The sequence below is a fragment of the Mastacembelus armatus genome, chromosome 17 (genome assembly GCF_900324485.2).
Source record: "Mastacembelus armatus chromosome 17, fMasArm1.2, whole genome shotgun sequence".
Taxonomy (NCBI): domain Eukaryota; kingdom Metazoa; phylum Chordata; class Actinopteri; order Synbranchiformes; family Mastacembelidae; genus Mastacembelus; species Mastacembelus armatus.
Genome location: NC_046649.1, coordinates 6,911,114 through 6,926,633, shown reverse-complemented (window position 1 = coordinate 6,926,633; position 15,520 = coordinate 6,911,114). Strand labels below are relative to the sequence as shown.

Sequence of the window (15,520 nt, the reverse complement as noted above, 5' to 3'; positions counted from 1 at the left end):
TTCTTTTTTTCTAATTGCATTTATAGTCAGTTGCAGTTACCTGAAACTGAGCTCCCTTAATTTCCAATGTAGCAAAAAGTGCACCCACATGAAGCCAAATTAATTACAATATTTCTCTTTCACAAGTCTGGGACATGTGAGTGAAACAAGAAAAGTAAATAAGCAAACCTGTGTTCTTACATGGATGAATTCATTTTATTTTTATGTGCAACTATGTAGAGTCATCTACATCAGTAGAAGAAAAATACCTATAACAATATCGTATTATTTTAATGAATAATAAAAATTATACTGAACAAAGAAACGAAGAAAAAAAATTTATTTTGAAAAGATAGTCCGTTTCCTGGTCGGATCACGTGGTCTTCCAAGATGGCCGCGGCCTAGTGGTTCGTCGACCGAGCGGGTTGAGCTGATTTAGGGCTGCAGGTCTGAGACCTCCAGAGACTCAGAAACCTCCAGAGACTCAGAGACAGCAGACACTTCATCACAGCTGCCGCCATGAGCAAGGACGACCTGATCCTGTGAGTAACCCTGCTGTCACTCCACATCACGGCACACGTTTTATGTTTTCCACTTTCGGCTGTCAAAACATGTGAAACTTCTGCATCATGTCCGCTGCTCATAACAAACAGAGATACAGCTGTTAAGTGCAGTTGTGGACCTACAGGTCTCACATTCAGCATTTCGTCTTATAGACAAACTCTTTATTTGCTTCATGTGCTCCAGCTTCAGTTTTCCTCTGGATTAAGCTCACAGCTCAGTCTGTTTGTGAGTGAGTGATTTTTTTCTACTCTTTCACTATGTATGATGCATATACTGCTCACACGGCCTGTTAGTTTGACTGGACATGTGCAAGAATACATAGATGAAATCCACTTCTGTGGTTCTGGGTGTGTGGGTCTGCTGTCTATGTGGTTCTGGGTGTGTGGGTCTGCTGTGTATGTGGTTCTGGGTGTGTGGGTCTGCTGTCTATGTGGTTCTGGGTGTGTGGGTCTGCTGTCTGTGTGGTTCTTGGTGTGTGGGTCTGCTGTCTATGTGGTTCTTGGTGTGTGGGTCTGCTGTCTGTGTGGTTATTGGTGTGTGGGTCTACTGTGTATGTGGTTCTGGGTGTGTGGGTCTGCTGTCTATGTGGTTATTGGTGTGTGGGTCTGCTGTCTATGTGGTTCTGGGTGTGTGGGTCTGCTGTCTATGTGGTTCTGGGTGTGTGGGTCTGCTGTCTATGTGGTTATTGGTGTGTGGGTCTGCTGTCTATGTGGTTCTGGGTGTGTGGGTCTGCTGTCTATGTGGTTCTGGGTGTGTGGGTCTGCTGTCTATGTGGTTCTGGGTGTGTGGGTCTGCTGTCTATGTGGTTCTGGGTGTGTGGGTCTGCTGTCTTATGTGGTTCTGGGTGTGTGGGTCTGCTGTCTATGTGGTTATAGGTGTGTGGCTCTGCTGTCTATGTGGTTCTGGGTGTGTGGCTCTGCTGTCTATGTGGTTCTGGGTGTGTGGGTCTACTGTGTATGTGGTTCTGGGTGTGTGGGTCTACTGTGTATGTGGTTCTGGGTGTGTGGGTCTACAGTGTATGTGTGGTTCTGGGTGTGTGGGTCTACAGTGTATGTGTGGTTCTGGGTGTGTGGGTCTACAGTGTATGTGGTTCTGGGTGTGTGGGTCTACTGTGTATGTGGTTCTGGGTGTGTGGGTCTGCTGTGTATGTGGTTCTGGGTGTGTGGGTCTACAGTGTATGTGGTTCTGGGTGTGTGGGTCTGCTGTCTATGTGGTTCTGGGTGTGTGGGTCTGCTGTGTATGTGGTTCTGGGTGTGTGGGTCTGCTGTGTATGTGGTTCTGGGTGTGTGGGTCTACAGTGTATGTGGTTCTGGGTGTGTGGGTCTGCTGTCTATGTGGTTCTGGGTGTGTGGGTCTGCTGTGTATGTGGTTCTGGGTGTGTGGGTCTACAGTGTATGTGGTTCTGGGTGTGTGGGTCTGCTGTCTATGTGGTTCTGGGTGTGTGGGTCTGCTGTGTATGTGGTTCTGGGTGTGTGGGTCTACAGTGTATGTATTTCTGGGTGTGTGGGTCTGCTGTGTATGTGGTTCTGGGTGTGTGGGTCTACAGTGTATGTATTTCTGGGTGTGTGGGTCTGCTGTCTATGTGGTTATTGGTGTGTGGGTCTGCTGTCTATGTGGTTCTGGGTGTGTGGGTCTGCTGTCTATGTGGTTCTGGGTGTGTGGGTCTACTGTGTATGTGGTTCTGGGTGTGTGGGTCTACAGTGTATGTGGTTCTGGGTGTGTGGGTCTACTGTGTATGTGGTTCTGGGTGTGTGGTTCTGCTGTGTATGTGGTTCTGCTGTGTATGTGGTTCTGGGTGTGTAAATGTGTCGTAAAGTAAACTGAATGTCAGGTGAAGTGGACTGAGCAGCAGTGGTCCATGCCGTGCAACAGTTGGACTGACCTCACAGTCTGAGTCCAGTCAGGGCGGGACGCCTCACTGATGCATCCACAGCAGCGTTTCCTTCAACTGTTTCTGTACTGCCGGACGATGATAAGGGTGTTATCTTTCACAATCGCTCTGCCACTGACGGCTCTTCAGCTGGATGCTCAGTGTGATTGTCAGGGACAGGGAGGTGTATGTGTGTGTTAGATAACAGGACTCTGACACAGCAGACCGTCAGGATGTGGACCAGTAGAGGCTGCCAGCTAAACCTGGTTTGAATCTATTAAAGGCCAAGGAGGGCTGGGCGATATGGAAAAATCTTATCGTGATCATTTTTTTCCATATCGGTTGATATTGACATATCACAATATAAACCAAAGCACTATTTAAACCTACAGGTTTCTTTTTACTCCTGAGTGACATGTAAAGATATAAGGTTAATTCTGATTTAGATATTATTTTCTTTTACAGATTGAACATGACAAACATTATACAACTATATTTCAAATAAATAAAATAGTTATATTTAATAAACTAAAATCTTCATTCTGAACAGTCAAAAGCCTTAAGAGTTACAGGAGAACACACTAAATTTGGTCAACTCCAAATAAATAAAACAAACTGTTATTTCTTACATTTCTTAAATCTACAACTAAAAGATTAAAGTTTTCACATTTTACACACAACGCTCTGAGCTGTGTGCATCAACCTAACTGATGTGCTCCAACTCCAGCCACATGGTTGGTTTTTATCATCGGCTGTTCGTACTTTCTGTCAAAACAATGAAGGAATTCATTTTATTGTTGTTGTATCAACTGTCTTATATTTCCATTGGAGAAAAGTGTCACAGTAATTATTTTTATCGCCCAGTCCTAGGGACCAAAACAAAAACTGGTTTCAAATTTGGAAAGTTATGAGACATTCAGTTTCGCATGATATTCTTTTAAAAATGAAACGGCTTTGCACAAATATCAAACCATAACAAACTTGCTGAATAAAACGAGGCTCACTCCATTGTCACTGACCTTTTCAGTTCCTCTTGGGACTTCATACATTCATTAAGCTACATTTTGATATTTCCTCCCATTTTTTTTGGATAATTTATTATTACAACATAACTTTACCTCCTAGTTAGCAACACTGGCAGCTCACCCAGTATCAAAAAAGACTGTTAACATCTTTTTTTCCCATCCAGCCCCAAAGATTTTCCTCAGCTCCAAAATGACACATTCCTGCGAGCAGCACGAGGGGAAGAAACAGAACATGTCCCAGTGTGGTGCATGAGACAGGCTGGACGATACCTGCCAGGTACTTCTCAAAAAGACAAGTTTTCTCACACTTACCAAAAACTGAAAGACTTTCTTTGGATCATCGTTTTGTTCTCGACTTCAAAAATATTTTTTAATAGACTAGCCTTAGATCAAACTACAGAGCTGACTAACTGATCAGAGACTCACAGTTGTTATTAATTTTGTGAATAAATCTAATTTGCAGAGTTTCGTGAGTCCAGAGCAGGGAAGGACTTCTTTGAGACATGCCGGTCACCAGAGGCCTGTTGCGAGCTCACTCTGCAGGTAGAGCTAAAAAAAGAAAAAAACAACATACACACGCCTCCAGATTGTGTTTATTTGCATCAACTGGTAATTTGCTTTGTTAGACAATGTCTTCCTTATTGGTTTATTTTCAATTTCTCCTTATTTTCCACCTTCAGCCTCTAAGACGTTTCCCTTTTGATGCTGCCATCATCTTCTCTGACATCCTAGTTGTCCCACAGGTAAGGACAAAGGCTCACGCTTTAACATGTTGACTGCACGTACATGTCTGCAGCATAACTTGAACTTGTATTAGTTCATATTTTGGGTATTACTATTGAATCTCTTAACTTGTTCTGTTTTTCTGCCCCCTAGTGGCCATACTATTGCACACAGCTTTGCTCCTGTACTGTTCCTCCAATGTGAAATTTCTGCCGTCTATGAAATATTCTCTTCATCTTTAATCTTCATTCGTCTTCCTCCCTCTAGGCCATGGGCATGGATGTCCAGATGGTGGCAGGTAAGGGACCTACATTCCCAGAGCCACTGAAGGAGCCAGAAGACCTGCAGCGCTTGCAGGTCAAAGTGGACGTGGACAAGCAGCTGGGCTACGTCTTCAAAGCCATAACACTGACCAGACACAAGCTGGAGGGCAAAGTACCGCTCATAGGGTTCACCGGAGCGCCAGTGAGAAATTATCCTGACTTGTTCAAAGATATAGAGAAAAGCATGCGTTGGTATTCTGATGCTGGGATTACTGTGTGATGAGGTTCAGGTTTATTTCTATAGCACATTAAAAACAATGATAGCTGCCCAAAGTGCTTTACAGGCTTAAGTAAAATAAATACAAGAGAAGAAATATGACATAAAACACTAAACTTAAGACAATAAAACAAATCTACTAAAAATGAGCAAAGATATCATAAAATGCAAAAACAAAACAAACAAAAAAAAAAAACAATGGTCAGCTCAGCTTATATTAAGAGCCAGTGCAGAGAGTACCAGCTTTTAGGGACTGGGCCAGTCTGATGTGGAGAGGCAGACTAGGGGCATCTGCTCTGTCTCGAGTTTTCAACCATGTTCTTGTCACAGCTGAGAGTGACTGGTTCATTGTTCTGGTGGGAGCATGAGATGATAACAGTTCTGTGAGATAAACAGTCCATTCAAACATTTAAAAACCACCATTTAAATCTTAAAATGAATCCTATAGCTGACAGGAAGCCAGTGCAGTGATGCCAGCACAGGGGTAATGTGATGATGTTATGTTTTTCCAATCAGTAAACATGCAGCTGCATGCAGAACTAACTGCAGCCGATGGACAGATGTGGGTCCAACCCACAGTACAAGGAATAACAATGGTCCGGGCAAGAAGTTATGAAATTAAAATAATATCTGTTTTCTCTTCCCTCTTTGTTGTGTCCCTCTACAGTGGACACTGATGTCCTACATGATAGAAGGTGGAGGCTCCACCACCCACTCTAAGGCGAAGCGTTGGCTTTACCGACACCCAGAGGCCAGCCACATGCTGCTGAGGATGCTGACAGATGTGATAGTGGAGTATCTGCTGGGACAGGTGACAGCTGGAGCCCAGGTCAGACCCGCTGCCTTCCAGTCTCTGGTCATGTTTTTATTACATTGCACTGCCAGTTTTGTTTTTTTTTAGCTTATACAAATTGACAACTGCAAGGTTTTCTGCCTTACCATATATGTAGCTGCTAGGTGATAACAACAACAGTAACAACCAAAAAGGTGGCCCCAGGCAGACCTCAGAGATTGCGTTTTAATTATATTGTGTAAAGTATATCTGAGTTGGACGTAAGTACTATTTGCTGATTGTGGCAGCTATTGCAGACTCTGCTAATGGAAACAAACTTCCTCAGTATCAGCACAAAATCTGCTTGTGGCAGCATTTTTCCTTTTTCGTGCCCTGAGAAGTTGAGCACAGCCACAGACTTGGATTCTTACACAAAGTCAAGATAATGTCATACCAGCACACTATGTGGCTATTTTTTTTTTAAGTGCTGGGGGTAGTGCGTAGTGGGTAGTGTGACGGAGACTGTGCTATCTGACCTAAGACTCAGCCTAGCTGTGCAATGATTGTATGCAATGTTATTAAAATAATGTGATTGGCTGAATGACCAAATAATGTTTCACTCTCATTCCAAACTAGATGATTTTCAAACACACATATTTCTCTGTGTTTAAAAAATTTCAAAAATATTGACATTTACTTGAAATTCACAGATGGAAGGTAGTACTTCCTTGTTTAATACTTATTGGCTGGGACTACAGAGTAGGCCTGCATGATATGAAGTAAATCTGTGATGTGCGATAACATTGTTCACTATTGCTATTGCAATATGACTTGTGATCAATGTTTAGGTGAGTATTTAGGCTATATTGTTCCTGCAGTGTTTCTGCTTCAATAATGCAGACAGAAACTCACAGCACAAAGCAGGTAAAGACATGTACGTTGTCATCAGTCTCACACAGGGTTCCCACCATGAACTAGTCCTACTTGATAGAAAGGGGAGACTCCACAGTCCACAACCATTGTTACATTTTGTTGTTAGATCATTATGTAGCGTTCACCGCTTTGACAAGTCAAGATGTACAGAGAAGAGTTTCTTTTGAGGAAAGCTCACCCGGATCAATTAACTTCATTTAACAGCACTTAACCCTCGACTGTGTCTGTGCTGCTCAGGCTCTGCAGGTGTTCGAGTCCCATGCCGGCATCCTGGGACCTGTTGAGTTTAAAGAGTTTTCTCTGCCATACCTCCGAGACATCGCTCGCCGTGTCAAAGATAAACTCAAGGAAGAAGGAAAGGACGTTCCCATGGTGAGAAAATCTCCTACAAAAACACAACTACAGTACATTCAGACAACACAAATGTACATGTCAACATTAAAGTATTGCAAAACACATATTGACCTCATCTTTCATCTGTACCTGACATGACCGGATAATGATGTACACATGCACATCAGCTTCGAAGTGCAAGTCAGCACTGACTCTCGCATGGTTCTGGTTATTCTCCTGTAATAATTGGCTTCTATATTAGTGTCAGTACTCTGTTCTATTCTTACTGGTGCTCTGTTGTATCAACAACACTGTTTCCCAGGAGGGATCATTAAGGAATCATCTGCTCTGGTGGAAAAGACTTTTATATTTATTACCAATAGATGGAGGCATTTTACCAAAAATGGTACATGCTGATCTATGCAAAAGTAGCTTTGAAAATGTATTCATTTATGGGAGTGTGGTTCCAGATTGTGTTTGCAAAAGATGCTCACTACGCGCTGGAGGATTTGTCTCAGTCTCATTACGAAGTGGTTGGACTGGACTGGACAATTGACCCACAATCAGCACGGTAGTCACACACACTTACACAAAAAGCTATGAACCCTTTGTAAAATCTGCTTGAATTTTAACCAGAGCTGGCTCCTCTGTTTGGATTTTCTAAAAACGTTAGTGTGTAAGAGACATTTTTGAAATGGGATCTTAGAGAATCATCAATATGAAACTCCTTTACAGCTACAGCCTCAAACTTCACAATTGTGATAGGACTACAGAAATTAGGTTAATGCTAAGGCAAAGCTGAACCTACCTCAGGGAAAAAGCCTGTTGTAGCGCTACTCATGAACTATACTGTTTTCTGCATTTCCTGGGGAGCAGATTAACCATTACTGACCTGTCCCCCATCCCTGGTATGTCACTGAGTGCAGCATTTAAGTCAACAAACTATCTCTGCTTCCTGCTCTACTCATCAAAGGTTTAACATGTTGGTTAAAGAATTACACTGTGCGTGTGTGTGTGTGTGTGTGTGTGTGCATGCGCGCGGGTCTGTGTGTGTGTTCAGGGAACGCACAGGAGGGAAAGTCAGCCTGCAGGGAAACATGGATCCTTGTGCTCTCTATGCTCCAAAGGTAACTTCCTCACTATGCATAATAGTAAATATATAATAATAAAACAGACAAGTACAGGGGACAATAGATTTAAAATACATTAGATAAGTAAAATATTAAAAAAAACACAACTCAGACATAAGAGGGTCAAGTTATCATCCTGTTCATTATGGGGCTATTATTGTAGGATAATTATTTGCAGACACATATAGACAACATACTTCCCTCAGTTCCCTCTAGAGATGTCTGAAGATCATTCTGCTAGTTTTTTCATCACATGCTTGCAACCTGTTTTCATTCTATGGTGTTTGGATTTGTATATTTCTGTTTATTACAGCAAAGTCCTGTTGGTCATTTGACAACCTGTGAAACACACAATAGCAATTCAAAACTTTTCATTAACTGTGCTAACAGTGAACATCACCTGAGCCACTTTGAGTAAAACTCAGATTTAAAGACCTCTAACCATCTTGTCTGCCCTCCTCACCTTTAGGAGCGAATTTCAGGCATTGTAAAGAAGATGCTGGAGGGTTTTGGCACAAGGGGCTACATCGCCAACCTGGGCCACGGCCTTTACCCTGACATGGACCCTGAGAACGTTGGCGCCTTTGTTGAAGCCGTGCACCAATACTCTACACAGATGATCAAACAAATGTAGAGCAGACTGGGTTTTAAAAGAGAATGTGTAAGCCAAAAGAAAAAAAAAAACTGATTATAGTAAAAAATAGTTACTATACAAACATAACATAATAATAAAGAGTTTTACAGCTTCACATCCATTTTTACTAGTTTAAGAAAGTATCCCCAGTGATTTGATTCCATTTTATAGTTTCACTCAGCAGGAGGCTGTTGATGCACTATGCCCAACAAAGAAAAACACAACCAAAAACAACAAAAACAAATCTAAGACAGCAAGTACATTAACATAAAAAGTCACTAAATTCTCATCCACGGTGGATTTTCAGGATAAACATGTTGGTTTTCTAAGACAAGATTCTCTGGTACTCTGTAATGTATTGGTCTGATCGGGAGTGGATCATGGATTTGGGTTGGAATGAAGTGGCATCGTTAATGCATTTTAAAATGTATGGAATGTAAGATGCGTTGTACTGATATTAGCAACTATTCAGAAACAGCTTTGCCTTGAACATGAAAAATATTACAATCAAAAAATAATGCTGCAAATGTAAATGGAGACAAACCTTTCTAAGCAACTATAAATATCTCCCATCAACACGAAACTCTTCATCAGCACAAAGATTCTAAACTCCTCTGGACAAAAAGGATCCAAAAATGCTGTGAAAACAAAAGCTTTAGCAAGTTTTAGCAAGGGACACACTGCTGAAGTTATACAGATCCATTTTTGAAGAAAAAACGTCAGCACACAGCAGTTGATCATTCCACCATCCAACATCTTAACAGTGAACAAATCCCCTGCTGGATCTCAGCATGAGGAGTTTTATTTTTACTCCTGCTGAAAGAAAATCTTATAAGAAATGCAGACGGTATGAGAAGATGCCTTGTGCTGTTTTTGTTTTTCAGCCTAAATCTGTTTTTATGTTTTATTTCATCAACTCTGACTGATACCACAAAGTGGCTTAATCATGCCGAGAGGTGGTGTGTGATTATATTTTTACACAATAATTAAAACCTAGAAATGTGTCATTCTGGCTATTTCTGTTTAGTTAAATAGACTGGTCTGATTTTTGGTGAACATTATGCTGCTTTGTATTTTATATGGTTGATTAGATTATCTTTCCACTCAGGAAACGATAAACCAGATTTTTCTCTTTAAATGTATCTTTTTTTTTTTTCTACTGGACCTTTTCATTTTGAAGCCTGAAGAAGGCATGCATCTTCTGAATCATCAGTTTATGGAGTAAAGACTGCACTCATGACTCTTAGGAAGCACATTTCTTTCTCCTCCTTAATTATATTAATTTGTGTTTACCTCTAATTAGCAAATGTTAGATTACTCAGTCGTTATTCTAATATAGTGAACCTGATAAACACTGTATGTGCTGAATATCAACATGTAAGCAAACTGATATCAGCCTTTAGCTCAAAGCATACATCAGGTAAATCCCAGTTCATTTATTTTGTCATTCCTCTGTCCTTAGTGAAGCTAGTCCACCACGATGGATGTCCCAAAACTATTGCTTTTTCTCTGAGGGGTGAGTAGGCTGCCTCAAAGAGCTACGACCAAGGACATGGGAGCATTCTTTGCAGATGACTGTTATAGACTGACTTGGCCTTATCAGGGACCAGTTTGTGATTGGACACTCCACATTAAGGATCAGGGGAAAAGAAGTCTTATGTTTCCCTGACACAAGCGAGGTACACATGGATGAAATTAGTGGGACTGTAGTACCATATGAGGCCTCAGAGAGATCTGCTTAAAGTCTTCAGTCAGAAGCTGGAGGATACCAATTCACTTTGCCCTCCCCCCTGTTCGTCTGAGATGGTGTCTTCCAGCTTCTGACTGACTGAACAGACCTGATTGAGGTAATCAGCCATGGTAGCTGGAAAACAAGTAGGACCTCGAGAACAAGGTTTGAGCACCCCTGCTCTAGGGGGTCTAGTGACACTCAGAATAAACTCAACTGCCTGACTGAAAGCTTTTCCCCTCCCATGGTGGTCTGTTTCTTAGCCCCGACATCAACCTGTGGCAGGTTGGGACAACTGTACCAACACAGTCCCCAGTCCAAAGCCAGTGTCTGCTGACTAATGAACCCTAGCTCTGCAGCAGTATTACAGTAGGACAGTGTCAAGGGACAAGGCGGACACTTTAGCTATTTATGATACACTGACAGATGCCTCTGTCAGTTTAACTTTGCCTCTTCTTCCCTTTCCTCATCTACATCACATCAATTGGAAGTGTGAACAGAAATGCACTGATCTATGCTCCAGGTCCAATTCAGGACCAAAAAGTGCTGAAATACTCAAAAGCTTATTTTGTAAGCACACTTAACATACTTTGTTTACTTTAATTTATTTTCTTTATGCATCAGAATTGTAACTCTACAGAAGAGTTTGAGTCCTGGCCCAGAAAATGGGGCAGAGACAGTGACTGGGGCTTTAACTGGGACAGAAGTAAGACTGTCCTGCATGAATATGATTTTATCAGTCTGAAGTGAGACATGCTTTGTAATGAAGGTCTATATAAATAAACAGCTCAAACTGTACAGCACAATGTGCCCTCTAGAACAAGACTAACTAAAATTAGCTAATTGTTACAGTTTTTTTTTTTTTCAAGAATATCTGTCAAATGCAGATAGTAACACTGATTTGGGCCTACCTGAACATTTTGAGGAGTTTGCAATATTCCAAAACAAAGTATCTCATCTGCTACAAATAAATGGCAAAAATTCATATAATTTGTCTAAATGTAATAGCTGTTTTGGTTTTCTATAGTGTAGCTTAAATAGAAATCCTTTTTGTGGCAGACTTACTGACAGATCAATGTTTTGGTTATTTTCTTCACTAGCTCCAGCAACACAAAGTAGAGAGGGTAAGTCTACAATAAGACGTTTATTACATTATTATGTTATTGTGTCATGGGACTCCAGCTGTAATTAGGTTGGCTTGGATGGCAAACACTAGAGTTAATAGTTAATTTTATTCTTTGGATGAATGACTGAATAAATGGAACCTTGATGGATTGACAGAAATAAATAAATGGCATTCAGACATCTGTAGTAGACTGTAAGCTATTGTAATAGAATACAATGCCTAAAACAAGCAAACAAACAAAGCAGCAGATCATGTGACAGTTTTCACAGCTGGAGTTTTCTGTTGTCATGAAGTGAATTTAAAATCTTGCCTGAAGGTTTTGATGAGGATGGGGAATAACATGGAACAATAAAGATGATATCTCAGATTCTGCTGCTCTTATTCTGATCCTTTATTTTTAACTGTACATTTAGTTCGACAATGAAGTGCAGTGTTAAACTGATCACTGTCATCTCTCCTAGGTACTCTCTTAAACAGCCTTCAAAATGTTTTTCTGCTCCTTTAAAAATCTATTTTGATGACATGTAATGGAGGGACCATCATTTCTTTGGGTTCATCTGAATGTGGTCGAAACCAGGGTCAACACTATTTGTCCCAATTGTACTTCTATTACAATTGTACAATAAATCCATTTTGCTCACATTTACCAAGGATTCACTTTGAGTTTCTAAGCTGTTCATTTTCAGATTGTACCAAAGTCTACACTAATGTGGATACAAATGAAAACGCATCTATTTTTTCCGTCATCACCAATCCTCCATTTGCTAACCCTATCAAACGAAGCATTATTTGAAATTAGAAAATTCTATTTCGCTGTCAACAGGGAATCAACCTTGAACTGATCTGGTTGGCTTCACTAATGTGAAGCCATTAGTTGAAACTGACACTCTCAACTGAGTCTCTGAGGCAATGGATCAGGCACAACGATGCAATGAAGCACATGGAATGTGACTGAGATAAATATGCCATCAAAGAGGCAGACAGTATGGAAATACCTAGTTATATGGACACCAAATGACCTCACAGGACTAGTTTTGGTAAATTACAACCCTGTGCGTTCCAAAATTAGTGAAAGCCTGGCCATGTGGGGTCGGGGGCCTTTTTGAACTCAGTATAATGAATATTCTGCCATTCTGAAAAGACATTTGTGGATAACTCTGACTTTAAGATCCACATGGCAGAGAAAATGTCAGAGGGACAGTCTCCTCTATGTTACTTTTCCATTAAGGATAAAAAAATGCATAGTAGAGTTAATTTCACTGGGGCAGCACAATGGATGAGTGGTTAGCACTGTTGCCTCACAGTAAGAAGGTTCCTGGTTTGAAACCCATCAGGGACCTTTCTGTGTGGAGTCTGCATGTTCTCCCTGTGCTTGTGTGGGTTTTCTCCAGGTACTCTGGTTTCCTCCCACAGTCCAAAAACATGTATGTCAGGTTGATTGGTGACTCTAAATTGCCCATAGGAGTGAGTGTGAGTGTGTGAGGTTGTTTGTCTCTATGTGGCCCTGTGATGGACTGGTGACCTGTCCAGGGTGGACCCCTGCCTTTCACCCAGAGAGAGCTGGGATAGGCTCCAGCAGATCCCTGTGACCCTGGTTAGGAATAAGAGGGTATAGATGATGGATGAGTTAATTTCACTGGGGCTGGCAAGAAAACAATGTACTGTACAAAAATGAAACCTTCTGTCTCCTCTCTTCCACAATCCATGGCACACTTCAAACACACTTCAAACGCCAACAAGATGGTAGATAAAATCTGAGCAGGCAGACAACTTCCAGTCACAGCCTTTAATGCCTTTTGTCTCCATATGAATTTAGCTATTCATTGGGGGGTAAATACAAAACTGCATTTTATTAAAAAGAATTTCACATAAATGAAATTCTGTGTGTTATTACTGTAATCATATCAGAAGCTCTTTCCATGAGGATAAAGAAACCAGTTAATCCCAAACTGTTTTGCTCTCTGAGGCGGCTAAGAACATCCGATAAGCAGATTCTACCAAATCCAGTTGTTGTTGTCCTTGTTGATGATGTTGTTGTGTAGGAACCTAGCCGACAAAAAAAAAAAAAACATACCATCATGTGACCAGATAACAGTGAGGGGAGATGTTTCAGGGGGTTCCTTCTTACCAGTGTGGACTCCATGTTAATATGAACAACAGCCCATGCCTATGTTTCCAATGAAATAATCCATGTCCTATTTCTTACCAATGCTTCACAAATTTTAATTTTAATTCAATTCTAAATTGCTATACAGACATTTTGGAACATTTCTGAAAGATTATCTTCATTTGGACCACTAGCACCTTAAGCTGATACCTGATAGTTACCTATTCTGAATCATTTTTACCTAATTTCATTGAAAAAACCTCATCACTTACAAATACATACATTAACCAGATTTGGGCTGTATCCCTAAATGTACAGCTTAAAAAGACATTGTTCCATTTTAGGTACAAATTATTACATAAGTGTTTTTTTTTTTTTTTTTTATGAAGTGGTCAAGGTGGCTTTCCAGAAAATAGAAATTAATTAATAAAAAAATAACCTGGAGTCTCCAAATGTACATTTGGTGAATAAATACTTAGTAAATATATTTTGTGCTGATGCAGTAACAGATCTCAACTTTTTAAATTAACTTATGGTTTCACCTCCATGTGCATAATGAGCCACTAATAAAATTAAATACATCTGACATCTGAATATCCTGTTACCATACCGAACATCCAGATTCAGATTGGGGTGTTTTCACTGATAAAGCTAAAGGTTTAAAATAAAGAATATGTTTCAAAGAGAGAAATAGTGTTATCTTCACTAAATGTCCAAAATGCCAGTCTTCTCAGACCTCTTCATTTACGAAGTCTGTATTACCTTAATGAGCTGTTGCAGTTTCTGATCTTGTTTCTGATCTGTCACACCTATGTTTAGAACCTGCAATCAGGTTCTCTTGACTGACCCTAATGCCGATGAATCTGATATTATTCTATATATATATTATAAGGATTACGGCAAACACTGCGTCAGTCTTTCTCTCAAGTTTTTAATGAATTTGTTGGGGACTATTTTTAGCTGCGGACTAAAATGACACATGTGATCTGCTGTTTGGTACAAAGAAATAAGATACGGTGTTTTCACACTTGGATAAATACACACTACTTCTTAGGACACATAGGGCATTAGTTGTTGTCTTCCCATGGGATTGGGGAAAAAAACTTGAATTACCCAGCCTTTATATATTTTCCCATTGAGCGCACTTCAGTTTAAATGGGAGGTGAAGATTAAATGTTGAATCCAACCCTTCAAATAATTAAGACTGTACAGCAGCAAGTATACCTCAGTGTTATTAATAAATACAAAATACACAAAGCTCAAAGCAGCTGCATTTATGTTGATGATGGGGAAGAAAGCAATTCTCCATCATATGAAAATGGGTTTTCATTTATCTTTGTCTTTTGTGTTGGTGTTGTACCTTTAATATACACATACACACACAAAGGCTTTTGTTGTGGTCCCCCTATTGTGTAAATGGTGAAGACAAATGAACAAAAATCACCGCTGATTGTCGACAGGTAAGACTGAAGAGGCTGGGATTGTGTGTCAGTGGACCATCTGGGACCAAAGTGACCGGCTGTGTGTGTGTGTGAGTGTGTGTGTGTGTGTGACTGAGAGAGAGAGAGAGAAGGTTGTAACAATGAATCTGTGCTCTTTAGAAATGGAGATCAATTTCCACATGGTTGCTTTTAAAGGCTTTGGCAGAAGAATAATATATTAGTGTGTGTTTTCTGTAGATGTGTGTGTGTTTGTGTCCATGTTTGTCAGTCTGACTGTGTGCATGTGCATGTACGTGCATGAATCATTTCATTGTGTGTACTCGTGTGTATTTTGTGTGTTGCCCGCCTTTTATGTGCTTATTTTGTGTGAAGAGATTGAACAGGTGGATGTGTTTTTGTGGGTTTGTGCGTGTGCATGTGTGTGTGTGTGTGTATTTGTATGTTTGAAGGAGGTCCAGGCTCCATCTCTCAGCAAATCAGCAGGCCTGAAAATCCAATCTGCCTGGAGAGACAGCAGGCTGTACATCATCTGCCATGGACGGACACTATCAGCGCTTTTCAGTGACCAACCCCCCAAACACACACACAGACTATATCTTTCAGTGACCACATG

At 40.6% G+C, this 15,520-nt stretch overlaps 1 protein-coding gene across 1 annotated transcript; it reads left to right on the top strand.

The window, feature by feature from the left end:
* The first annotated feature begins 355 nt into the window (after positions 1–355).
* On the top strand, positions 356–9,641 carry urod (uroporphyrinogen decarboxylase). Its single transcript, XM_026314091.1, has 10 exons — positions 356–521; positions 3,603–3,715; positions 3,902–3,981; positions 4,119–4,181; positions 4,429–4,626; positions 5,369–5,530; positions 6,644–6,778; positions 7,210–7,310; positions 7,800–7,866; positions 8,339–9,641. The coding sequence occupies exons 1-10, from the start codon at positions 499–501 to the stop codon at positions 8,501–8,503; spliced, it is 1,107 nt and encodes a 368-aa protein (XP_026169876.1). The 5' UTR covers positions 356–498; the 3' UTR covers positions 8,504–9,641.
* Positions 9,642–15,520: the final 5,879 nt, after the last annotated feature.